This window comes from Orbicella franksi, chromosome 1, assembly GCF_964199315.1.
Source record: "Orbicella franksi chromosome 1, jaOrbFran1.1, whole genome shotgun sequence".
NCBI lineage: Eukaryota > Metazoa > Cnidaria > Anthozoa > Scleractinia > Merulinidae > Orbicella > Orbicella franksi.
Genome location: NC_138145.1, coordinates 10,105,293 through 10,133,157, shown reverse-complemented (window position 1 = coordinate 10,133,157; position 27,865 = coordinate 10,105,293). Strand labels below are relative to the sequence as shown.

Below are 27,865 nucleotides of genomic sequence, written 5' to 3'. Positions count from 1 at the left end.
GATGACAGACGCATAAAAAACTGACGTCAATTTGTTTTTTACAATAACAAGACCCCAAGATGGCAAAAGCCGGGAATAAATGAGGGAAAAAGACATTAAAATTGACGAGAAAATTAGTCAAATTAGTATGTGAGAAATTTGACAGTGACAGATAGTAGCGTAGAATAGCGACATCATGATGGACAAGTGCATTGAAACTTTCCCGGCGAGGAAAATAGATTAGTCTTCCTATTAGTCGATTCGGCTCATTGAGGACCAGTTCCCCTTCCTTTAATTATATCCTAAAAAGCGGGGACAGTTTTAGTTGTACACTGTATTGTGGGGCCGGGCGACGTTCGAAGAGCTTTACGTCGTTGTTTCAAAGCTTATCATGCATCAAAGCAAAATCATTCAAAGCCTAGTGAATGATTCACTACGCTCTCAAAATTTAAGGAAATGAAAAACTACAACAAAATCACCCAAGAAAATGATACGCAAATCACGCGTGACAGTATACCACTGCTTGCACACGCTGATAATCCCCAAGATAAATTAACAAAAGGAAAAGAAATTAATTCCATAATTTCATGTACAGTTTGAAGTAACAAGCCTTTACAATCGAGACAAGGAATAAGTGACTACTCACATATTCATTTTATTTTGGACACTTTCATGTCTTGGGGTTCTTTGCATCACTGAACCCCATGGAAATTATTTACTCTCGCTTGAAAATTAGAAAGGCACCTTAAACAGTGACAGAAATAAAGTTACCAAAATGACCCAGACCTTCAAGGGTTAGACAAAGGAAAATAAACTACAACAAAGTACAGTAAGTAATTAAGCTTCTTTAGTACAAACTGACAATAAAGTTCCCGTAATAACAAGTCACACTTTCAAGGTTAGATAATGAAAAAAGAAGAAAAAAAAAAGAAAAAAAAGAGAAAAAGGTAGAGCCTCTTCGTTACGAACAAAAAAAAAAATTGAGTTCCTGGAAAGGGCCAGACTTTCAAGGTTAGATGATGGAAAAAAAAAACGAATAAGGGAAAAAAAGTACAGCCTGTTAGCACAAATTGACAAAAAAATAAGTTTCCGAAATGAGCCAGATTTTCAACGTTAGCTAGAGAGAAAATAAAAGAGAGAAAAAGACAGGAAGGAAAACAGCTGCAGGAAGTGCATTGCAATAGGTCAGATTTGAATAAAACCAGGAAAAGAATAAACCAAGTGATGATTTACAAATTTATAAAGACGTTGAAAATAAAGAAAGATCCCAACTCTGAAGAAAATAGCCAGTAGCATCCAAGATGACAACAGCCACATTAGGAGAACTAACAACTAAAGAAATCGTCCAATGTGGCAGAAAAAGGTGTGCAATTCAGTATCTTCACCAAAAAAAGAAGCCAAATTTACTGTGAGTGTCTGTTACGTGATAAAGCTCGACAGTCATACTGGGAGAACTAACAATAGACCAAGTCGTCCAGCATGACTGCCGAGAGACCACACACAACGAACCATCAAAACAAACTGGCTCCTCTTTAGCAAAGACGCTGTCGGTATGCTGAGGATCAGCCGCCATATTAGGAGAACTAACAACTAAAGAAATCGTCCAATGTGGCAGAAAAAGGTGTGCAATTCAGTCTCTTAGCCAAAAAAAGAAGCCAAATTTATTGTGAGTGTCTGTTACGTGATAAAGCTCGACAGTCATACTGGGAGAACTAACAATAAACCAAGCCGTCCAGCATGACTACTGAGAGACCACACACAACAAACCATCAAAACAAACTGGCTCCTCTTTAGCAAAGACCCTGTCGGTATACTTAGGATCAGCCGCCATATTGGGAGAACTGACAGTGGAGACATCATCCAACATGGCGGCAATTTCGTAAGATCAACACTGGCTTCTTCCTTCAGGACGGGGTTAAAAGAATTAAATAAAAGAAAAACGATGACTGAAGCAGCAATGAAAAGCAAATAAGTAATGGTTAACTATGAGCATAAATCGTGTAGTTGTTTCCCAGAAGACAACGTGGAAATAAGAGCAACGACAAAGAAACAAAACTGAACAAGTTTCGATTTGGAAATACTTTGGAAAGTTTGAATACTGAAAAAAATTGGCCTTCAAGAGATAAGAAACAAAAACTAAATAAAAAATTGATGAAAATCTGGCTCTTATTTAAAATGTCCTGAATGTTAAACTGCTAAAATCAATTTAGTACGTTTTAAACTCAAAATAAAATAGAGATTCCATTTGGAAACAGTTTGGAAGGTTTGAATACTGAGAAACTAGGTTAAAGAGATAACAAGGAAATAAGTAAAATTTTAGTGAAAGTCTGGCTCTTATTTGAAATGTCTTGAAAGTTAAACAGCTAAAATCAATTTAGTATGTTGTTGAGTCAAAATAAAAATAGAGATTCGATTTGGACACAGTTGGAAGGTTTGAGTATTGAAAACCCAGGTTAAAGAAATAACAAGGAAATAAGTAAAATTTTGGTGAAAGTCTGGAAGAATGGAAGAATGTCAAGTCAAATGATATCAGTGTGTTGTAAATTCAGAACAAATTAACCCTTGACAGTTTGCCTTAAAAAGACGAACGATAACTGACCTATACTTACATACACAGGAAAGAGCTGTGATTAAAATATTACGGAATTTATAAATACGGTGTTAAGACCCCCCATTTTTTCTAACTATTACAATTTTAAATTAAGTACCTTTTTTGTTCAAGCAATTTTACCTACGGCAATAGGAATTGGAGATTTTGAAATATTTGTCTGGTTGAAAAATAAATCAATTCACTTTTATGAAATGTGGACTATCTGTCAATTGTCCACTGCACATTCAAAAACAATCTTCACTGACGGATTAAAAATTTGGCATAGAGCCCTGGCAAGAAAATTCACGTGAAAATGAAAATAATGAGAGCGACACTTAAGAAATTTAAAAGATAAGACAGAGATAGGGAGAGAGAGAAGAATAGAAGGAGATAGAGCGATAGAAAAACAACATTTTTTTTTTTAAAAGCATAACATCATTTCAATATTAAATATTTTCAGACAAATATTTCAAAACCTCCAATTATTAATTAAAATATTTTCCTTAGAAGAATAAGTTTATTTCCGGATTCCCGGATAACGTGACTTTCTCGGAGAGGCCTGAGCACTAGGCTGGCTAAAAGCCATCGGATCAAAGAGCATTGGGGGTGGCGCAGCATTCATTTCCTGTGGGGGTGGGTCGGGATCCTGTGGACACGAAGAGAGAGTTGTTAGAACGACACTCGCATAAAAAAATGTGTAGGTTGGTAACTAATGAGGAAAAACAGGGACGATATCATAAAGAAGTGTTGTAGAAATGGGAATTTAACCAATTCAGAAGTACAGTCAAACCTCGCTAATACGAACATTGGAGGGACAGAACAAAGTGTCAGTATAATAGAGGTGGTCAAAGATATGATGTCACTGTAAAACGTCACTGTATGGTATAAAGTGTTCTTCAAGTACAAACTGACCCAAGCCTTATTTCTTTTTATTTCTTCTTGGCAGATGGCTCATGATTGTAGAAAGAATCATGCGTGCAAAGCAAGGGTTTTTTGTGTGTGTTTGACTGGCGTCTACACTTGCCACAAGTCGAACTTGCTCAACTTTCGCTTATTCATCTCCCTCGAGCGAGGCGAGAGGGTAATTTTGGAGCGATGAAGTCGCGAGCGCGAACGGCAAAACCAACAAGCCAGGAAATAGTTATTGGAAAATACTTTTAGACAGTCTAACTGGCGTAATGCAAGGATTTGTTTACGTTAAATCACATAAAGTCAAGCCAACATGATAAATAGCAATTATCAAACTGTTAGGTTATGTTAATTTTTAGAAAAAAGAGATGTAACCGGTTAGCAAGTAATACCACACATTAAAATGTATTATCTCATTCAAATGCAATGACAGACCCATTTACAGTAACTTTATCAGTTTATTTTAGACAACTTTAAGTTCTCAGTTATGACATCGAGCAGAGCTTTGCATACTGTAACGAAGTCTTAACTTCTAGTTTAGACCCTATTTTAAATGTATCATTTAACTTGGCAAAGGCATTGACAAACAAGCTGTTAAAAGTACACTTGCAAGTTCTTTTGAATCGGAAAGCAGTTACATTTCAGGCAGATGAAGAAGTTTACAAAAATATTCAAGCCTCAAGGGAAATTTAAGTAGGGGACCTTGGAATACACATGCTTTGAACACCTAATGTTCTTTGTTTGGGTTTTCTACACCCCTAAACGTACCCTTCATCGACCAAAACAATAAATAAATAAATAAATAAATAAATGAGAGCAATTGGGTAAACATGCAGTGAGGGTCACCCTCCCAAAGCTTCAGCTTTTTTATTTTTCTAGTCAATGTTTTGCTGCCTAATTATTGCCCCACTGACTCTGCCTGAACTAAGCTAACTAGTAGACTGTAAGTGGCAGAATCATGACAGTGAATATACCTGGGGCATCATATAGCTACGCACTTCAGCAGATGCGAGAGAAACAGAGCTTGAACGGGAATGCTGAAATAAAAAATGTGCTAGTTAAGCAAATACAATCAGAAATAGTGCACATGAAACAAAGCAAGTGAAATTTAAAGTGTTTCCCCATTTTTGCTTCGTTATCGATTGACAGCCTTCCGTCAATTCAGTAATCTTCGCATGTTCTCTTCCTTACAGCGACAGAAACAAAGATTAAGTTTAACTTTTTTTTATTTTAAATCAAATTTTTGTATTCTTGAATTGCCTAAGATAAATAACCTCCAAGGTGGCAATACACCATATCATACATGGTGGTCTTACTGTGTGGGTCTCCTTTAAGGATTTTTGTTCAAAGTGAAATGATTACTCTCATCAATGTGGATGGGTTGATGAACTTTTATTTTGTAAATTATCTAACTTTTATGACAAGCTGGTAATTTATATTAATGCAGTAAAGAAAAACACGAAATGCGATTGTGAGCATTTATCTTCTTTCACAGTTTACGTGATATCACTATTACTGAAATATTGATTTCAACTAGTTGAAACATTTACTTAACCTCTTATTAAATCATATCCTTTTTAAAAAAAATAAAGCATCTCTTTGATTTTAATTCGAAACAGCTTACATATTACATACATTTCAAAGAAATTTAATTCCAAAGGTGCTTTAATTTTCTAATTAGTTTAAACTGAAACTTGGTTACACGTAAGTCGTCATCAGATTTGAATGGGTTAAATGGCAAAAATGTGAGCATGTGTCCTTTCATGGAAGAAATCTCTCATGTTTGACAACTACACTGCGACTACTATAACCAAAGCAGCCCAACAAAATTCTGTACAAATGAAAGAATGAAATCCTGAGATGGTAAGTTTCTTCACATCAGATTTACCACAAGCAGCACACTTCAGCCTTGGTTGGAGCAGAACCACTGCCAGGGCTATCAAAATCAATTTTAAATTTTGTTTTTGTCTTAGAAAACACAGAAAGGAAAGTTTACCTGTGACTGTTTATCACCCCCATCCTCATCTTCATTTCTAAAAGAGTCAAAGAAAGGTTGGTTTTAAAACACAGCGACGACGACGACAACAACAACAACAACAACAACAACAGAATTTACGCAGCCAGGCCCTACATTTGAACATGTAGCACCCAACAATTCAATGTAGATGGTACTCACTTCCCAAAATCTCAAAACTCATTACTAGTGAGTGGGTTCTTTGCTATTTTACATCTATTGATAACTTGCCAACATACCTAGATGAGGGACGTGAAGAAGGATTGCCAATAGCTGGCGACTGATCAAGAGTTTGCTCATGTGTTCTTTCATCAGATGTGTCTGAAAACAAACAAAGGAATGTGAGCTATACATGCTAAAAATACTTTGTGCTCTGCCATTGAATACCAAACCTGTATTCAAACGGAAACAGAGAATGGCGAGGTGTGGTTGGTTAAATACAATGTTTATTGGACAATTTCTTTTACAAGTTTATTCGACCTATTCTGTCTGTGATTAAAGTTTTTTACATTCAATAGGAAGACTGTCTGATAAGAAACAAAGTTAGCATTCCATAAGCTTGGTGCTCTGTATATTTCTCCAGTTATGCCACTGTATAAATACCAGGGACACGACTTTGAAACTAATTGCAACTGTTCAGAGCTGCAGGCAACTATGTGCTGCGACTCACATCTACTAAACAAACTGATCTCCCAGCAAGTGACCCCAGGGATAACTTTGCAGTGGAGAAAGGACTACATATGCGGACAAGCAGGCCAGGAAAGCAAGTAGCATTCTATTACCTGTATTCACAGGAGAAGGCACAAAGAAATTGCCTTTGAATTCGGCGCCAGGCATTGGCATCATAGGAAGAAGGCTGCTTGGAAGCATAGCAGAATTAGAGCTTTTTCCACCTGGGTTCAGAACATCCACATATTTCTTAGCTGCAGGGAGAGAGAAAAAAACATGATTAAGTGATTCACAATTTCCTAAGCTCAAATTGATCAGTGATGTTGAAAAGGTTGCCCTTTACACCGGCAAGTATAAGGCTTAGCCTAAACAGAGACAAATGCATGAAATTTCACCAACTGCTCACCATGTCTGCTGCCACCATGTGCCTTTCTGGAAAATTTAGAAGCCACAGGAGGTGTGGCCATACCAGTAGGCATTCCCGGACTTGGCTGCAGGCTTCCTGGAAGAGTTGGCCTCCCAGGTACATTGGGCATGAGCATAGGGCTAAATGGAGGTGAACCAGCCCGTCCACCCACACCTTTAACTGCAGTACCTAGACAAAACAATCAGAGATTAACGCATGCACCTTCTGTTGCACACCAGATTCACAGAGATGGGGACATGCAGAAACAGCACAAAATCAGGAAAAAAAAACTACATCAGCAAATTGTTACCTCCATTGGGGGGTATGCCATGACCAAGAGGCATTGGAGGAGGCATTGGAGGAGGCATTCCACCACCAAGCTGCATGTCACTAGGAGGTGGAGGTGGAGGAGCCGTCTCCTGCAAAAGAAAAGAAGTCATGTTAGTTTACAGTACAATAGAATCGTCTTCCAATGACATTTGATCTAAAGCATCCCTGGTTACTTTGGCCGGTTTTGTATTTATTGAGATTCTCCATATGGGCGCATTTTATTTTTCACAAATTGCTTTATAAATTGTTCATTTGAGCAGACCCTATAGCACATATTCCAAAACAGCCAGTTACCATAACAAAATTGCTTGGGAGAAGTAACAACATAGTATACAGCTGTTGTTAAATACTATCATCTGGAAATTTTTCAAATCTTCATTTGAAAACAAGCTAAATTTGCTGTAATCTTCAGTTAGACAACACACTAGGATAAGTTTTTCTCACAAGGTTTGGCTCAGTTGATTCAAATTGAGATTGGACAATCTAAGGAACTAATAATATCTATGAAAATCATCATACACACACCTCCTCGTCTTCATCTGCGTTGACCCACTTTTTAAGATCCTCATCCCAGTAAATCTAATACAGGATTGTTAAGATAACAATGTTAAAAGTAGATCATGTTTGGACGCAAAGCCAAAAACAACTTTATTCTAGAAAAGGAGATCCTACAGAGATCCTTCACAACCTTAAGTTGGGTCATTAAACAATGATCCTCAGAGGCACGATGGCCTCATGATTAGGGCATTCATCTCTGGATCAAGCAGTCCAGGATTGAGCCCTGGCTGGGTACATTGTGTTGTGCTCTTGGGCAAGACACTTTACTCTCACAGTGACTCTCTCTACTCAGGTGTATAAATGGATGCCGACAAACTTGATGCTGGGGTAACCCTGCTATGGACTCTAACATCCCATCCAGGGGGGGAATAGAAATACTCCTAGTTGCTTCATGCTACAGAAACTGGGATAAGCTCCAGCCTTAAGGGCTGCTTGGCTCGTATGCAGACTTAACCTATACTGGGCAGTAAGACAGTGTGTCACATAAGACCTTACCGATTTTTTTGTGTCATCTGGAAGAATCATTTCATTAGGGCCACGAGGAATAACCTTCTGAATTATCCCCGAGAGGCCAGAGAACCAACCACCCTGAAAAGAATAGAAGACATACTATGAAATGCCAATAATTTAATACCACCTGGGGTTATGTTCCTTCAAAACATCTTTTTGGTTGATTGATTGGCACTCTGACTGTTAAATAGAAGTGATGAGAAAAATGAAAATCTTCAAGTAAGTAACATACCTGCCTAGCAGTCACGAGCAAATAATTTGGGCTGAAAGGACTGAGGTACGTGTGTATGGGGATCAAGTGTATAAAGGAGAATAACATCATTTAACCAACCTGACTGCCATTATTTGCCTTTTTCTTTGCCTTTGCAGATGGTTTAGGCTTTGGTTCTTCTTTTGCAAGTGGCTCAGGTTCTGCAAACAACATGAAATTTGCAATCTTCCAATAAAACATTAAGTCAAACCTCGCTAAAGCAGCCACCCCTTATTAAGCAGCCAGTTATCAAAGTCCTGAAATTGTTGTCACAAATACTGTAAATAAAACTCCTGCCAGTATTTACCGGCCACCTCTTTCAAGTGGCCACAGCCACCTTTTGGTCATCCAGTGAGGGTTGTCTATCTTCTTTAACCCTATTAAGTGGCCACCCAATATTTAAATTTTAATGCATGTAGTTTGGCTTTGTTTGTTCGAGTACAAACTACAAAGTGACTGTGATGATTGTCTTGACGCGATTGCAAGTTTCAAAGTACATTAAACTTTTGCGACAAGTGCATCAGGAAACAGTGATAGGTGTTATTATGTGCAACACTAGTTGCAAGCCTTCAAGCATTTTTGTGTTTATATAAATTGACATTTCTACTAGTTAAGCTTTGTGGCCAACCCCTATTGAGTGAAAACCTCCCATTTCCCCAGTGGCGGTTGCTCAATGGGGGTTTAACTGTAGAAATCTGTTTTTGTTTCACTGCGTACCTTTAGCTGGAGGGGGCTCAACTTTCTTTGACTCTTCATATCCAACCCCTTCTGACCATGAGGACTGTTGACTGTCATTCCATGTTGGCTGCTGACTGTCATTCCATGGCAGGTGTTGACTGTCATTCCATGGCAGGTGTTGACTGTTATTCCATGGTGGCTGCTGATTATAAAAAGGCTGCACCTCCGTTGGTGCTGGTTGCTCACTCTCCATCTGTCCAGGAAGCTCCTGTGAGACAGGTGGACCTGGAACAAAGAAGGTTGGCTGTGCAGGGGGATCAACAGCTGGGGGAGGCTCCTTCCTTGGCGATGATGGCTGTGGACCTGTGCTAGGGGGAAGCTGCTGAGCTGGAGGAAGATCAGGCTGGATTACTCGTGTATCCGTACTACCAGACCATGAATCCTGGTGAAGATCAGCCATGGAGTCTTGGCTTACTGCAGGTGCACTTGATGTGGGTTCAGCCCAAGAATCTTGATGCTGGACTTGCTCAGTTTTCTCAACCTGATGTTTAGGTGTGTTAACTGGGTCATATCCAGAGAAAAATGATGCTGAACTCTCTGCCAGAGGATCTTCCACCTCGCCTTCACTCTCAGTCACAGAGCTACTGATCTGGGATGACTGTAAAGGCAACCAAAAAATAATAACTTTGATGAGTTGAACCACAGTGTGAGTGCGCTGGGAAGAAGCATTGACTTGTTTCTAACACTCAAGAAGACTCTTACCAATGAATGCAAAAGATATTGATGTTTCTAATTAAAAAGCATTTTATGGTTCCAGTGTAAAGATGCATGGACTTACTTCACACCCTACCTAAGGCCTGAGAATGACAGTAAAATACCAAGAGAATTGTTATGCTTACATCTTTAGCTTGTAGAAGCCTGTCCAACATTTCTGTTGTTTCTGCAACAGCAGCATCTTGACCCTCAGGATTCAATCTATCTGTCAGCTGAGATGTAAAGAAAGGTATGGCTACATGAATTATTGCAACTTAACTGAACTACATCACATGACAACTGGTCCAAACGTAAAATTATTCGCTTGATGAATGCAGGATGTGTGGAATGGTCAAAAGCTTTGAACTTGACTAAAACTTTGACTTGGTGTATAGAATGATTTTCTTGAGTTACATTAAAAAGGAGTGTTTAATTCTTTCTCTGCATCAGAGGACCAACGTAAATTCAATAATTGCAGTTATGTGCTAACAAAATCTGAATCTGATCACTGTTAACTCACTTCTTAAAGAGTGGCTTGAAAATTATTACATTTACCATCAACAAACTGAGAAAACATTAAAATCAAAACTGCTGACAGAATGATAACTTGAAAAACCATATTGGGAAAGGAGAATGGAAAAATACTGAAAAATGTTGAATCATCTCAGTAAAGTAATGCTTTTGGTAGCATTTAACATGAAAGATATCCCACTTAATTACAAGCTAACTGAAAGGCACAAGTACTAACTCTTCTTGTTTCATACCACATGTATGACAAGTCTGTTCTTGGTATATCTCACCAAAAGTGATCAAGGAACATGACTTAAATTCATTTCAGAAATCAATGTCATCTTCACACTGCTTCCATTACTGAAGGTTTGCCTAAAGTAAAATAGCAACTCTTACCTCCTTCATGTTCTTAATTAAAGTTGAGTTGAAGTGGTGAGGATGTTTAATTAATATTTTTCCAGTGAGATCTGCATAGTGCAAAGCCTGTCATGGTAAAAGGCAACAATAAATTACTGCTTTGTCATTTCCTGATCCATTGTAAACTTTGGTACGTGTATGTGGTCAAGCATAAAACATAACTTTTAGACTCCTTATACTCCTTGGAAACGTACATGAATTACCAGTATAACTTACAATATATGTACCCTAATTGAGATCAAAATAGACAAAGTTTATTGCTTACTGTCTGAGGGAATGAAAGTAAATCAGCAGTCTACACCAAGGATGTCTTTTTATCTTACCTCATCAATGAAGCCTGCTTCAGCCAACTTATTAGCATGGAGATATTTGTATGTCTAAGGGAGGAAGAACAGTAATGTTAGAAAATTACATGACTGAGATCGTTTGCATTTACAAATTTGCAGTTTTCTGTTCATGTGCATTGTTTCTTTGGCCATGTAATTACAATCTTCCAGAGTCATTTAGCTACATTTATGAACTTGAAAATTAACTACTGTTAGTAGCAAGGTTTCGGGCATTCACTCTTCACAAAGCAAAGTGAGTCATCAACCTACCCTTGGCCTCTAGTCACCAGAGTACAAATACCTAAGGTTTTAACGCTGCATTTATCTATCAGTACAATTTTGAACTGGAAAGAGTTTACTGAGTATAACAAGACAATAACTCTGATTGCTGGGGGATTTCTTTAGCCTTCACAAGCTAGACTGGCCTCACCAGCCACAAAAAGGCCAAGCAAACCATCCTTAACTTGAGAGTCAATTTGAGCACAGACCATCATTTGGCAGAATCAAAGGCCACTGTGAGCGACATAAGTAGGGCTAGTAAGTCTTACTATAAATGTTGCTCTAAGAGCAAGCTATATTTTATTAGGTGACCTAGCTTTGGGTATGAGTATGAAATCCGGTACAAGTACGACTTTTCAATTCTAGTTTCAGGCTTCACATTATCACGTCATAAATCCATCTCATCTCACGAGCTACCCTCTCTATCCAAAACCAACATGAAGAGTAAGGGCTGTGGAAATGTCACTGGTTTCAAATTCGAAAATCATACTCAATCTTGTACTCGCAGTCCAATCTAAAGGTCCCCACTGTAGTTTAGTAGCCCCAGCTACATGTACTCCTTCCACACAACACCTGAGTTACAATTGTTACAAACCTGTAAGACAGGGATATAATGGTCCTCGCTATTTAAACTGACAGCATACTCTAGCACCTGCAAAAAAAAGAAAAATAATAATAATAATAACTTTTAGTAAACATATGTTGCTCCATTAATTCAGTTTCATGTCTTTCTACAAGTGCACAATGTTGTAAACCAAGATATTAAGTCGTTTATAGTCCATACCTCCATCATTTGCAGGTTTTCAAGAGGAATGTGCTGGTCTGTGATTGTTTTCTTTCTGTTAAGACAAAGAAATTTTATTAGGGTGAAAATTTTGCCAATTTCACCACAACCTCCATTATCGCTGATGTTCCATTTCAATATATTAACTTAACCTCATTAACCTGTATGTTACACAAAACTTTCTTCATCATAATTATAATAACACAGTGCCTGTAAAATAATAGCTACTTACTGAGTTTGTTATCTTATAATTTTAATTTATTATACCAGTGTCAAAGTGAACCCTATCATTACCTATGATCAATTCCTATCAGTGCCATCTTGGTCTTTTCATCATATGGAAAGCCAAATCGCTCACCAGCCAAAGTGTAGCACAAATGTGCTGCCCAGACTTGGTCATTAGCCACTGAAATAACAGAATTCAAAATAGTTACCAATAATTACATTATGAGGGTAAAGGTCGACTGAAAGGGAAAAGTAGCCCAGAGAACAACTTACAGCAATTCAAAATGTTTGCATATTAATAATTTGCTAGGAAATAACTGAATACTGTATACAGCACTTACTGAGAGTGTCTCCCAAACAGATCATGTTTCTTTTGTTAGACTGGGGATGCTGACGAGGTGGATTGGCCACCATTGCTGCAAGGTTCCGTTGCCAGTCATCAGGCGTCTAACAGAGGAGTAAGCAGAATCAGAAGTGGCAAAAAAAATGGAAATCTGATCCAGAATACTTCCAATGGATCATCTAGTCACAACTTCAACAGGCCTATATTAATATTAAATCAAGTCTGATCACCAGGGCCCAACTGGATAGGTAAGAGACTGGGTAGAATGAGCAGAGATGAGAAGTGTGCAGATTGCAGCTGGGATAGCCAGCATCCTGGAAGGGGTAGGTTGGATTCTGAAGAGGATTTTTTTGCCATCAACTCCATTCCAGGAAGGTACATGAAAAAAATGATCCTTTGAAATTTGGCAAGTTACAGGTGAGATAGGTTGCATCACAGGTAAAACTACAAACATTTCATCTGGTTACCACTGTATATGGTATGTGGATGAACCAGAAATAACATAATTCAAACAGCCAGACCTACACACGTGGACTACATCAGTGAGAGCAAAACAGTTTTTTGCCAATCAATAAACAGAACAAAACTTTAGCTTACCATTAATGCTACAGGCTGCCGTCCTGAAAGATGATCATAAACTGTGTGGATTGGGTCAAAGTCGGTCATGGTCTTCATGAACCTGACATCACGAGAAATGCACAAGACAAAAGAATTAAGCTAGACGGTACACTACTGTATAAAGTGAACCTGGCCAGCATGGGCGTCTACTGCTAACTGAACAAACTGACAGCTAGACATTCGCAGGGCAATTTCTAAGGCCTATGATGTATTGATCTAAGTAAAATGTAAAAAGTAAGTAAAAAGTCCTCAAGATAACCACTGTATCTGATCACATTTTGTGATCCGTCTGAGCGCTATAAATAAAAGATTAGATAGGCACATATTCTGTTGATTGCACATGCTTAGTTTAACCATTCAACATCATCCTCATTTCATGGCTTAACTGGCCCCAACTAGATGATAACTTAATAATAAATTAAGGATTATCATTTGTCTCACAATGTAGTCACTTCAAGAGATGTAGATAGCAACATTTAGTTTATCTTGAAACACTACAATCTACATCTCAAGTGGTACATATGTACATGTACAATATGCTTTATCATTATTGTATCCTACCACAATGAACAAAAATAACCTTCTACATGACATAGATAATGACTTTTCTTAATTCATTTTCTAATTCATAACCACTAAATTCTGTACCTTGACACACACAGTTTACACATTACACCTTGTAGTTAGTTCATTCACAACATACCTGTTTGTGACTTCATTTTGCACCTTCTTGTCCATTTTTGATGCTAGCACCATTGCATGTCCCCACAGACCATATCTCATTGTGTATTCAAGGGCATCCTGATACAAGAATGAATACAAACAAGCAGTCAAATAACATGAGATAGTCTACCCCAGTAATGGCTTCTTTCTGAACTCTTTGTTATTCCAGTGGGTTAAAAGAGCAGTCATGAAACTAATGAGCTTTAAACTACGAGTAATAGTAGGCATCTCAAGCCTCCAAGCCAGTAAGGCTGAGGGCCGGAAATGACTGAAATTTCAGGCTAGAGTAGGAAGGGGTTGGTTTTTTTCCCCATGAACCAGAGTTTAGTCAAATCCACTATATGAGCCAGGGAAAAAAACAGGGCCAAAAGCTAAATAAGAGTAATCTAACCGGCCCTTAAAGATTGTTTATACAAGAAAAGCCCATTTGTCTTACCTTGGTTGCTCCAGCTAAGAGCATCTCTCTAAAAACACTAAGATGTTTGCTCTTTTCATACTCTGATGATAGTGGCCCAGCCTCAGCAGAGAGGAATTCATTTTGGTCTGAAGAGTTACAGCTCCTCCAGTTCTCCATAATCAACTCAGCCAAATCTGAAGCCACAAATGCCTGCAAAGTACCATTCAAAATTCACCAACAGAAATCAGTGCACTCAACTTAGATCAATGTTCTACAAATGCTTGATCTTGAAATAGATGATAAATTTTACTAGATTAGCATTCTTTCGTAAATTCAAATTAATAGCTTTGTTCATGTGTTTTCAACAAGCACAGCAATTTGTCTTTAAGTCTGCAGCTTGGAAATAAAGATTTTCAAGTCAAAACTATTTAGATTCAGATTCTTGCTTTTTCATCAAGGGTTTACTGGAAATTCAAAGATATCCTATATTTACGGTTTCCATGATTTGAAGATGAGATGAAAAACAAACAAATGGGCACAGGCAGGCAGACTGACAGACACACAGGTAGCCGGCAGGTAGATGGACAGATGGATAGACGGATGTACACACAGACAGACAGACAGACAGACAGATAGGCATGTATGCAAGCTTGGAGGCAGTAATGTTAAGTTGTAACTACATGTACATACCCCATTGTGTTTGACCAAATTTGCTAAAATCTTCCATATGAGAGATTTCACCAAACCATCAGCAGACATGTCAGTTACAGTACTCCTCAGTTCACAGTAAGATATCACCTCTGTCCTACTTGAGTATATGCTATTATTGGGATGAAAAAGGTGACCACTCTTAACTTGCCACTTCATAAATCAGCTCTACACAATTAACCTAATACATGCACATTAAATTTACTCAAGAAAGTTAAACTCAAGAATTTTTTTCATGTGTTTTGGTAGCCTGCGAACAGGCTCCTAGTGAGGGTGGAAAAAAAATTCGGTGAGCGAAAGCGTGATTCCGTGAGCAAAGCGAGTGGGAGTCAGAGCATGAATCCGTGAGCGAAGCGAGTGGGAGGTGGGGGAGCCTGTAGAAATTGTTTTTGATACGCCGTTCCGCCCTTTGGTGATTAGCCTGTTACAAATCAGTCAAGTAGGTAATTAAACCTGTCAAAATTGATGGTTTTTCCCGCGCTGATATATCGGCTTTTTGTAGCATTCTACCGCACGCGGGTTTTGCAGTAAGGGGAAATGTAAGGTGAACGGGAACGTATTTGCCGTTTCTCCAAAAAGTTATTAAATCCGCTTGAAGGGAAAAGAGTGCCGGTGGTGTCAGTTTTTAACAGGGTAAAAAACAAAGAACTGACTGGGGCTTCTGGTCAAGAGAGTGTGGTTTTGGCTGCCAAAGTTGGAAAGCTAGGACATTGTTTACACTGTGGAATGAATTTCCCGGAATTGTCTTGCCTTTCTTGTGCCAGGCAAGTCATTCGCGTGGTTTATTCTTGCACAGTAATAACAAGCCGACATGCATATAACAGCGGAAACCATGCAGACCTATGACCTATAAAAATTTGCCATAGCACGATCTAACGGCTCCACTCCACTTAAAATTCCTCCTTATTACACAACATGAAGTGCCCTTCATGAACACGAGTGAAGCGACAAGAAAGGTCGAGTGACCGAACAGAGAACAGCAAATGTACAAATGTCACGAACCGTAGAAGTTGTGTAGGCTAGTCAACCCCATTTTACACAGAGATGTGATGAAAATGTGGCAAAGAATTGCTCAAAGCTGCCTCGAATTCCATGTCAGTGAACTGTACATTGCACACAGAAGCCATCTTTGTCGGTCGCGGCAAGAATTATGCAAATTTACAAGCAGTTGTCAAGATCTGTCAAATATTTATCTCAAAGCTTCTCAAAGCTGTCAACAGTCATCGATTCAACCAATCAGATCTTGATACCAGGAGCTGGTATCACGGAATGGCGGCATCAATGGAATGTCTACAGGCTCCCCCGTGCACTCCCTCGTCACCAGACCGCTCTCAGCTCGTCCCGCTTGCCCTGTTCTACACTCGGCTAGCTCGCTCTGAAACCAACCGGGAGCCTGTTCGCAGGCTAGTGTTTTGGTATCAAAATGTTTGAATCCAGTTTGCATTCATGCTTCCTTGCCCCACATCTGCTATTTTCCTTTTTTTTGATTTTTAAATACAATTAGCAAGATTAATAACATTTTTGTTTTAATAAATCAATTACTGGTCATTTTTGTTTGTTGGATATGAAATGATCATAACTATCAGTTGGCCCAGGGTGCCTATGGCCTTGATGCCTGGCTATCTACCATCTCACATCCATCACATGCTGGTGGTAACCCTGAAGTAATAGTACATCATTATGCATGACTCAAAGCATTTCAACAGACCTAGAGAGTGGACCAGGAAATGCTTTAATGATCTCCATCTCTGCAACACTAAACACCATCTGTGTAGAAAGGAAAACATGATGATTTATAAAATAAATCATAAAATAAGTCAAGTTTGGAATACATTTTGAAACTTTTCATCTTCCAAATTAGCATTTGAATTCTTGAATGAGAATTTCCATTCACACCGTAGACTATACTGACCTGCACTGATGCAATGACACATTTAGGTTGCTCCTCTTCATCTTCACTACTCATCAGTGAAATCAGCCGGCCACCACCAGTGAACTGTACCAAGGGGTGCTGCACCCTGTACAAGGGAGGGGTTAGTCTTGCAGGCTCAGATTCTTGGACTTCAGCCTCAGCAGCTAGAACCAAGAAGAGAAAAGACAAAATACACATTCACTCAACTCAAGTACCCTGTTCTGCCATTTCTGATGACAATCTTGTAATTCTTGAAGAGGTATGTAAACTTTAACTGATGAATTCTGGCTATTGGTCAGAAGATGTGATTGGTCATTTATGTACGTAGTATAATTTTGCTTTCAATGGAACTATTGTCCTTTTGCTAGCTTTACTCTCTTTTATTCTCTTTGTGGTAATTAGAAGCACATAAGTCCGTTCTGTTAACTTTGCATAGCAATGAATTATTTTTTGAGAAATTCATAGGTAAAATTTTCTTGATATGTTTCTGTCAAGTTAAGATTTAAACTTTTAAACAGTTTTGTGATATGAGGAAGGCTGTGGGAAAACAAGCAGTAGGTGATTGTTTTCACAGTCTTTTTTTTAATGTTCCCAAACTTTCACCCTCTTTGATCTGGTGATCAACAAGTGAACTGCATTGCATACACTGTAGGTTTAAAGAAGCACTTGCTTTTAGGGAGCAGTTTCTTACAGTGTGTTTTCTCACAAGTAACAACAAAGCAAATCCATTCATACCTTGCTCTGGCTGTGAACCTTCATACCCAGGAGGGTATGGTATACCACTGTAGAATTGCGCCAGCTGTTCTGGGGTATAACCCATGTTATAGTAGCCCTGTTGGGCGCAGTACTGTTCATAATGTTGTGGATAATAATAGTACAACATTGTTAAATATTGATACATGTCCATGGATTGAGAATCAGCGTATGATGGATAACCATACTGATGTGAAGCGTATGACGATGATGAATAATCATATGCAGGGGTGTTTCTTTCATAGTCCGATGATGGCGTACTACGTCCACTGTGGTATGAATGAGCATATCCAGGATCAGGCGCTCTATACAAGTCTTCCCTAGAAGAACGTCCTTCATTGTAACCCCTTCTGCCTTGTCTTGGTGACCCATACCCATAATAAGGATCCCTTCGATCATGATAGCTGTCCCTCCTTTCATAATCTCTTCTACCAAAATCCCTTCTATCATATTCCCTAGAATCATAATCTCTCCTGCTGTAATCACTTTCCCTTCTGTCAAATTCTCCTCGGTCTCTTCTGTCATAATCATGCCTGTCATAGTCACGCTTCTCATGTTCTCGCCTGTCATAGTCTCTTCTATCATAGTCCCTACGATCATTTTCCCTCCTGTCCTGGTCATAATAAGGCTCTCTCCTATTATGCTCATAGTAAGGATCATCTCGACTCTGTGAATTTTCACGTGAATAAGAATCGTGATATTCACTCTCATTAGGAGGCAAATACCGGTGATCTGTTCTATCACCTGAGCCAAGAGACTCAATGTTCAATTGTTGTTCAGAATTACGAGATGACTCATCTACAGAATTTAATGGAGGAACTGATGGTGAACCAGACTGAGATGCAAATGGATTTGGCGGCGAGGTTTCCTGAGATGGTACAGTAACATCCTGTGATGATCCTACATCCATTTTAGATGTTTCCGATGTTTTCTTCTTTGGACGACCCTTACCTCCCTGAAGTAAGGATGCCAGTGACATCTGCACAGGGGCCGCTACCGTTGAGGCATCAGGCAATTCTCTTTTTTTCTCTACTGCTGCAGATGTTCGTGTAGCTGGTGAGGGTGTATAGATTTCCTGACCTTGAGTGGGTTGAAATGGTACAGATTGCACTGGCTGAGATAATTCCTGTTGTGTGGCTGACATTGAGGCTGGTGTAGTTGAAGGACCAGGCAATTTTCTCAATATGCTCTCCTGTGTTGCAGATGATGATATGTATGGTGAGGGTGCAAAGATTTCCTGACCTTGTGTGGGTTGAAATGGTGGAGATTGCACTGTCTGAGGCAATTCTTGTCGAGTGGCTCGTATCGAGGCTTGTGCCATTGAAGCACCAGGCAATTCTCTCAATACATTCTCCTCTATTGCAGATGAAGTTGCATATGGTGAGGGTGTAAAGAGATCCTGACCTTTAGTGTGTTGAAATGGTGCAGACTGCACTGACTGAGGTAATTCTTGTCCAGTGACTTGCACTGAGGCTGGTGTAGTTGAAACACCAGGCAGTTCTCTCGATACTTTCTCCTGTGTTGCAGATGAACTTGCATATGGTGTGGGTGGAAACATATCCTGACCTTGAGTGGGTTGAAATGGTTTAGATAGCACTGGCCCAGGCACTTCTGCTTGAACTGGTGTAATTTGCTGGTGTGGTGCATCTGTAACTTGAAGCTGTATGCCCTGCTGGTGAAGAGCACATGCATCAGGGTACAGAGCAACAACCACCTTTAAGAAGTAAACTAAAAATGTAGTTTACATTATTTTGGAGGAGGGAAAATTAACTTTGACAGTACTCAGCTACCTGGAAAGAAGCCTAGTGGCCAACTCAGATATTATGTCAGTGAGACATTTAGATTCCATACCTTAGTCCTAGAAACACAAAAACCTACACACACATTTGCACTCACAAACACTATCACAGACAGGTTCACTTAGGTAGCTTTTTACTTAATTATTAAGCAAAAAGCTATCTAAGATAGTACACCAGTTACTAATATGTAAATGACAACTGAAAGCTAGTAAGTTAGAGTAAAAACATCATGTCTGGCAAGGTGCCATGATTGGGTGCCACAGAAAAAAGGCCTGTTAATTTTGTGCCAAAAACTACATTTACTTGCAAAATATTCTGGACGTCCTTTTTTCAGACTTCTAATTTTCTCACACTTTTTATTATCTTTTTATCCTATCAAGCCATCAAGCAGTGTCTCAACTAGAGTTTGCTCCATAAAGCCCAGCATAAAGGAAACTAAGAGCTTTGGATCTACTTCAAAGTTACTGTACTGTAAATATTTCAGATGCTTAAAATTTTGGATGCTTTATTTCCGGTTCCTTTTTTTGTCTAAAATTAAAATAGTCTAAACATTTTTGCAAGTAATATAAAACATACCTTTCTGTCAGCAGGAGATGTTCGATCATTGCCATGAAATTCAGAGGATTCAACTGCAGCAACAACTGCTGGAGCCAGTACACATGGCGCTGGTAGTGGAACACTATTCATCCACAGAGATGTGCGTGGGGAGGAAGCAGGCGCTTTCCCAGCCAGTTGCTTTTGGAGAAATGCGGCCTGAATGGCATCTCGAGGACTGTCTGGTTCTACAGACAAGATAAGTCAAGCATAATACAGTTGTAATACAGATTACATCACAGGGTTCACAAAAAATTTAATCTATTTAAAAAAAAAAAAGAGCTGAGACATGAGACTACCAGAATGCGACAAAGATCTTTTAAAAGTTTATGTACAGCCAAGTTTCAAAACACTACAAAAATAATCTGTCAAGAGGTTTCTACCCAGTTTGGTAGAAAATTCTTCAGTAGTGGAGGCATGTTGAGAAGTGGAAATACATTACTATGACAACTACATTAGGGTATAATTTACTGTATGCACAGTATATAAATGAAGGGATTTAATTTTGGGACTTGACTTCTATCCACAAAAGTGCCTGGTTCCTAGCTGGTGTCTGCTTGCTAAGGTTTCCACTAACAAACCCATGTCAACCTATGAGTGTGCAAGAGAGGCAGTATTGTGTGTCCATGTATAGTTGAGGTCCATCTGGCCCTTTAAAATGAACATTTGAGAAGTGAAAATATGTACTACATAATTATATAATGATCATCAATTTTTATGCACTTTCTTACCATCTACTACAGACTTCGGCTTCCCACTTGGCTGAAATTGTCCCTCCATCTTAGGAGGCATATGTAGTTGCATCTGCTCAACAGGAGCTGGTTTAAACAACTCAAGTGGAGTTCCCTCTGAAGGCGCTTTGCCCAGAGAGGGAGGTTGCACTGCTTCAACTACTGATGATGGCTTGAATGTCCCAGAGGGACTATCCATTGATGGCTTGTGGTCCAAGGAGTCTACTAAAGGTTTTTCATGAGATGGCAATTTGGTGTAGGCATCATGATCAGGATCAGCCCGTATATTTTCGGCCATGTTCTGCACTGGTTCAGGCTGTTGAACAGAAGCTTGTGGGATAGATGCTGGGACAACTGGTGGTACCATTTTGGGTGGAGGCTCCAAATCATTACGGTGCAACATGATATCACCCTCTGGGAGAGCCATGTCCTGTGGTGGTTCAGGCTGTTGGACAGAAGCTTGTGGAGTAGAAGGCAGATTACCTGGAGGTACCAAACTGGCCTGGACTGGCTCAGGCTTTTGAAAAGAAGCTTGTTGTGTAGCTGTTGGCACACCTGGAGGTACCATACTGAGTGGAGGCTCTAAATCACTACGATGCAACACAAGATCATTATTTGAGAGAGCCATGTCCTGCAGTGGTTCAGGATGTTGAACAGAAGCTTGTTGTATAGATGTTGGAACACCTGGAGTCACAGTTTGCAATGGTTCACCATTTTGAGCAGAAGCTTGTGGGATAGCAGGTGGTACACCCGCAAGCATCATACTGGGTGCAGGGTCCAAATCACTATCATGATGCAACTTAACGTCGCCCTTTGAAAAAGCCACGTTCTGCAGTGTTTCAGGCTGTTCAACAATGTTCTGCAGGATATTAGGCTGGACACCTGGAGGCACTGTACTGCGTGGAACTGCCTCAAATTGTTCTTGTGATGGAGGCTCCAAATCACTAGAATGTGACATGACGTCACCCTCTGCTGGTGAGGCTTGAAAAGCTCCAGGCTGAAGGTTTCCATGATGCTCTGACATGCCTTCCATGGGAGCTTGTGGTTGATGTTCATTCAAATTCAGATTTGACACTGGAGCTTCTTCAAGGAAGCTATCTTTCTGCGCAAGATAAGGGTCTGCTTGCACAGGTTCTTGTAGTGAGGGTTCTAGATCACTATGGTTCAACATAACATCACCCTCTGCTCTTGTGACTGGAAAAGCTCTGGGCTGGAGGTTTCCGTGAAGTTCTGACATGCCTTCCATGGGACCTTGTGGGTGAACATTGTCAAACAATTTGCGATGGGATGCTTGAGCCGCTACAGGATAGCTATCTCTCTGCCAACTCTGCACAGCAAAAGGGTCTGCTTGCACACGTTCTTTTAGTGAAGGCTTGAAATCACTGTTGTGCAACATGGCATCACCCGTTGCTGGAGAGGCCACAAAAGCTGCAGGATGCAGGTTTCCAAGCAGCTCCGACATGTCTTCTATCGGAATTTGTGGGTGAACATTATCAAAGAAATTTAAATGTGATGCTGACTCTTCTTCAGGGAAGATACCTTTCTTGGTACAATCCACAGCAAATGGGTCTGCTTGCACTGGACCAGCATCATCCATTGTCTCTTCTTTAACACAATCACCTTCATATTTATATTTAGAAGAACAATATATTATAGCAGTTAATAAAATGTTCTCTAAAAAGATATATACACCATATAATTAATGCATCTGTCGTTAGAATTTTAATATTTGATTAATGATGTGAGTCCAGGGTTACTAACAAGCCTGGAGGCTACAGGCAAATGACCTGTTGGGTTCACCACATCACCAACAGCCTTTATTTTGAGTATTGGTCATCACTGGCTTTCATACTCCTGATCAAATGGTTCCATTATCTTGTCCAGGTTGTAATTAAATACCAGAGACCCAATTAAGGTTCTGAATTCCACAAAATCTTGGGATATCTGATATAGAAACAACTAAGGAACACCAACTGTTTGCAACAAACAAGCAAACTACCCCTGGTAAAAATCCAGGTGGTGCTGTGCACGTAGTCCTCACAGGGAGCCACAAGCTCTCTATTATTACTAACTATTAATTATTACCTGGCTCAAATGATTCAGGCATATGTTGTTGATCACTGATCTCCTCGTGATTAAACACAGGAGACCAGCTGCCTAATTCAGGTTCTCGACTCCATGTCTCAGCACCCAGCTCATTATCCTGGGGGTTAAACAACTCAGGAGTGCCAACTGCTTGTGATGAGGGAGCCACATGTGACTGTTCTTGATTAAAATACAGGTTCTGTGCATGGTCCTGATAGGGAGCTGCAGGCACACCAGCCTGGCACACACTGGCATATGTGCGCCCATTAGATGTTGAACTCTGTTGACCAAATGCAGCATTGTTTTACTTGACAGAAAATTGGTCACAATTTATCTAATCTTTTAACTCCAAAGGATGCCAACATGTTTGATGCCTTTTGGAAAACAAAAAAATTCTTGACCTAGGTGCAAATACTGTTAGAGTTTCTCTCAGTTTCTGTAGCATTAAGTGGATAGAAGCCTCTGGTGCCCCCTCCTTCATTTAACTGCAACATGTGTATATGTAATCAAATAACTAACCTGTTCTCCCACATCACTTTGTTCTGTATTTGTTTGCCCATTGAAATAATGGTCAAAGAAGTCAGCTCCTGAACTTTGTAAGGTGGCAGTCTGTGGTGTCATGTTCTGACCTGATAATGCCATAGCAGGGGGATACTTGGAGAAAGAATAGGGTGTGGTTTCTTCCTCAACCCACGTATTGTTAAGTTCAGGGTCCATTCCACGAGGAGATGACTCTACTGACGAGGAGTTGCTACTCTCAGAGAGATCCTCTTGATAGTGACCGTGCTCAGGAACAACAAGCTGGGAATCGTTATAGCCAGTATTGTGGTTAGGAGTACTTCCCTGTAAAGATAAGTTTAAGAACATTGGAGAAATTGTTAAGCATGCTGTCTTAATAGAGATGAAAAACAACATTTTAATAAAGAGGAAATGCAGAAGGGAAACAATAGGGTACAAATCCAACTCTGGTAGGCGTGGAGAGGAATGAATTCTTCCGCTGGACTGTACGACTTTCTTCTCATAGATGAAAATTTTCAACTTACACATTTAGTGTTATTTTAAAAGGGTTTCATTAACATTACCAGTAAGAGACTGAACTGTACTATCTGAACTTTTTTATGAGAAAAACTTTCCTCTAGATGGTCAAACCGGGGCAGGGGGAGGAGGAGGAATCATCCTCACAACTGGCCAGTTTATAAGTCAGCTATTTAGTTAGTAAAGATTACAAAAAAAAAATTATTTTACTTTTTTTTTAAACAAACAAGAATCATAGAGCACAACCAATTTTTGTATCCTACCAGATCATATGGTCCTACATGATTCTGATGGAAAGAATCATTGCTATAAAAATCATCTTCTGCTGGCCATTCGTCCCAGCCATCAAACTCATTCTATGGAGAAATTAGTTAGCTTACATAAGTTTAGAATGTATAATCATGTGTATTTATCCACTAGTAATAAAGCCAAGCAATATTACTCACTCATTGCTATTTTAGATACAGAAATAAAAATTTGTACCTGCACACTGGTCATAAAAGGATCAGCAGCAGCTGTAGAATTTCCCTCAAAAGGATGCTGATACTGTGCTGATCCTGATGAATGGTTCACACTAAATCAAACAAGAACAATGCAAGTACTAAATTAGCTAGTTATTATAAGATCTATTCTGACCCCAGCTAAAAAGAGATTTGTGTCTGGCCAAAGTGTCTCCTAACATACCCCTGGGGTTGGTCCTGGTTTCAGTAGAGTAAAGCAGCTAGTAGTATATCTAGTACCCCTTCTTCCCAATAGATGGGAGGCTGTTATCCCCAGAATTAAATATGCCATGTACCCATTTATACACCTTTCTGGACAGAGGCACTACAGGCAACAGTAAAGTGCCTTGCCCAAGAATGCAACACTATGACACAGTCAGGACGTGAGCCTGGACTGTTCAATCTTATCAACCTCTCTGCACCAGCTAAAAATTCCAAACATTTCACAAATGACCTACAGGCATTGTATACTTTGAAGATGACTCAGAGATTTCTAAAATTTGTCAAGAGGAAACAAGGACTTTTGAAGACTGCCACATGTGGCTGAAGGAAGAAAGATGGTAATTGATGCTAAATGTTAAGAGCCACTAAATATTGCGAGGTCAGGAAAGATTTTCCAGTACTCTCCTAAATATCAAAGAAACACTATCACAGCTATTTTACTGCTTTTCGGTTAAAACAGTGCTAAGATTATACCAAAGTAACTTTGCCCATAGAGAAAATGCTTCTAGAACACCAAGAAGATATTATCTGAACTGTTGAATGGAGAACATGAGAACATCAGGGTAAGACAACAGCAACTTACATCCTATTGGTTGATAGACTATCCAAATTAGTGGTTTGGAAGTCTGAACATAAAAAAGAAAAGAATTCTTGGACATGTACCAGGCTTAAGGGTTATTCTCATTGCTCCTTTTCCCCTTGAACAGAATTGTCCAGGAAAAATGGCTATGTCTATGTCTACGAAGGAAATACTTTTATTACCTGTTAGATTGTTGATCCCAAAAAGAATCTTGCTGGCCTTTTTTCGGACTTGAATTACCTGAAATTCAAATGCCATAATATTTAACAGTTAGATTATGAGCTTGAGATTTCTATCGCAAGATTTCATAGTTGACGAGGGCCCAGCCCAAATCAACTACCATATATATATGTAGAAATCAACAGCGAATAATCTAATTGTTTCAGTGTAAATCTACCAGTCATTCATTGTGCTAGGCTACTCACCATCTACAACAGAACAGATAGTGAGTAGCATAGTTCATGGAAAACAGCATTCAGATAGAATGCTAGTGGGTCTATATTTATATTTAATAGCATTACCTACTTACATCTATTGCGAGTTTTAAAACTAGACCATCCTATTTTTCCTGGACAATCATTTTGTTCTATATTTGTTGTAGTTCAATTTAACCCTTTGTACAACTTGATATTTTCCTTCGTCCTGGTGTAATGTAATGTATTACAATTTATATCAAAAAAACAAAGGAAAATACCACCATGTACCAAGGTTAATATTGAACCACATGATATCTCTTGAATAACTGTGTAATAAACAAGGAACAAGTATTATTTAGTTTCACTAGTTTACAAATAAGTTCCACACACACACCAACTACTGTGCAAAGACCCTGCCAGACATTCCATGCCTAAATACTAAGAGAGAAATATTATATATATTTGCCCTTCTTTTTTTCAACAAAAGAATTTGAATCCTTTGTGTTAAAAGGATTAATAACACTATTTATAAATAAAACTTGGGTTGCTTCTGCAAGAATTTAAGAGAAATGAAAATTAAGATATCATGAGTAAAGCTATTCACCATTTATTTCATTAAACAAGCACGTTGAATTTTCTCTGTTCTTCAAGTTTCGAGAAAATAACCAACCGGAAGTAAAATATCTGTAAACGGTACACAAACGACACAGGATAAACTGTAAGCAGTTTTCTCTAAATATAAGATAACCTGCTGATAAAATTCGCCAAGAAAATTCTCAGTTAAAGAGAATCGCCCGACCTTTCAATATCTATTTCAGTCTGTGAACCGTGACTTCAGAAAAGTCGGCTTTTGCTGGTAGAACTTTATAACCGGTGTCTAAAACAGGTTTTCATCGCGACAGTAAGCCCTAAAGATTTTTAGCTTCAAGCAAAAAAACTTACCGAAGAATTGAGCTGCGTTAAAAATGCCTGGAATCTGTGCCATATTGTAGGCTGACCGCAGCAAATCTACCGATGAAGAAACTATACGCACGACAAAGCTGTAGAGCGAATTCACGATGCTTAGACCAGGATGTTTTGCACTTCAGAGGTCCCCCCTTCCATGGCGGAATCCTTTGACTTCCCCGCAACGGGACGAAGCCAAAGTTTACCAAAGAGCCGAGGAAAACATCGGTTAAACGTGCAGCAAAGTAAAACGAAGTTTGGTGAGTCTAACACAGTTTACGAAGAGCTAACTTTTTAACATATTATGCTAATGAACTTTCCGGCATTGAACTCACCATAGCAAATGATACCGCCACGTCACTTCACGCATTGTTTACGAAAGTTTGCCGCTGACGTCAAGAAACGGAAGTCTCGCGCAGTCGAACCGGAAATGTAAAGTAGCATGTGTCGAGTAACGCAATTTTTCTAAAACGCGTATTGAAAACTGTCGAAAATGGTATTGTTCATTTCCTTTTGGAACACGATAGAGTTAAAACTTAATCGCAGATTATTCTGATAGAGGTAAACGTATATAAAATTGGTTTAGTGTCGATCTTGTCTTGTTTGCTTGACAGAAGTCACTTGAATGCATTCTTGTGAATTCTTGGCGGTATCGAAGGAACAGCTTCCATTCTACAATGTAAATGACTTCGATCCATGGTGGAACAAAATATAATAGAGTTAAATACGTTCAGTTATTTTGAAATAAATGTTTTAACGTGGTATTATCGAGTTCAAAAAACTTTAGGATGTTGCATAAAAAATTTCCCCGCGACCGGGTAGTTGAAACGAAAAAAGTGACCTTTTCGATGAGGCATTCGGCTCAGGTTTCTATGATAGAAATCCCACTGAAGCTGCCACATCTAAAAGTCTGATTTCGAGTTTTAAATTTGGGCCGGCAAGCATAATAGTATTGTCATTTGACTTGTATGTTGTTGTACAGTTCTTACCTTTCTGAGGTAAATGATGGTTAGCAAGTCCGGGACGGTAATACTGGCCGCTTTACAGTCCAACACCAGCAAACATGAAAATTTGTTCTCTATTCGTCCCTACTCCGCAGAGACAGACAACACGTGACAATCTTTCAGTTGGGCCCAGGCTATGAGCTTATAAACACCGAAACGACACATGAATGACGATATGTACATTCTTGGATATGAGATCGCCAGCTGTCCCATCGTTGCCGGCAAAATCGTTTCTTTTTTTTTTTTTTCTTTTCAGCATTATATATGTGACTAGGTCGTCTAGGAGTAATCGAGGATCCAACAAAGTTTTGGC

General features: G+C 39.2%; 1 protein-coding gene across 3 annotated transcripts; it reads right to left on the bottom strand.

The window, feature by feature from the left end:
* On the bottom strand, positions 1-26,926 carry LOC145489050 (uncharacterized). Of its 3 annotated transcripts, none has more exons than XM_081467951.1 (33): positions 26,546-26,926; positions 25,370-25,427; positions 24,369-24,459; positions 24,149-24,241; positions 23,370-23,693; positions 22,851-23,130; positions 20,766-22,385; positions 20,017-20,222; positions 17,624-19,313; positions 16,889-17,052; positions 16,685-16,743; positions 14,959-15,088; positions 14,308-14,478; positions 13,852-13,949; positions 13,128-13,209; positions 12,529-12,634; positions 12,257-12,368; positions 11,963-12,017; positions 11,774-11,830; positions 10,897-10,950; positions 10,553-10,639; positions 9,793-9,879; positions 8,933-9,551; positions 8,297-8,376; positions 7,951-8,043; positions 7,423-7,476; positions 6,878-6,986; positions 6,568-6,756; positions 6,275-6,415; positions 5,732-5,813; positions 5,475-5,511; positions 4,453-4,515; positions 1-3,215 (listed from the first exon to the last, which is right to left on the bottom strand). In XM_081467951.1, the coding sequence occupies exons 1-33, from the start codon at positions 26,586-26,588 to the stop codon at positions 3,087-3,089; spliced, it is 7,263 nt and encodes a 2,420-aa protein (XP_081324077.1). In that variant the 5' UTR covers positions 26,589-26,926; the 3' UTR covers positions 1-3,086. The 3 variants fall into 3 exon arrangements, with proteins under 3 accessions (XP_081324077.1, XP_081324085.1, XP_081324093.1); XM_081467959.1 differs by having other exon boundaries at positions 2-3,215; positions 17,624-19,310; positions 26,546-26,925; XM_081467967.1 differs by lacking the exon at positions 4,453-4,515 and having other exon boundaries at positions 2-3,215; positions 26,546-26,925.
* Between the last annotated feature and the right edge of the window lie 939 nt (positions 26,927-27,865).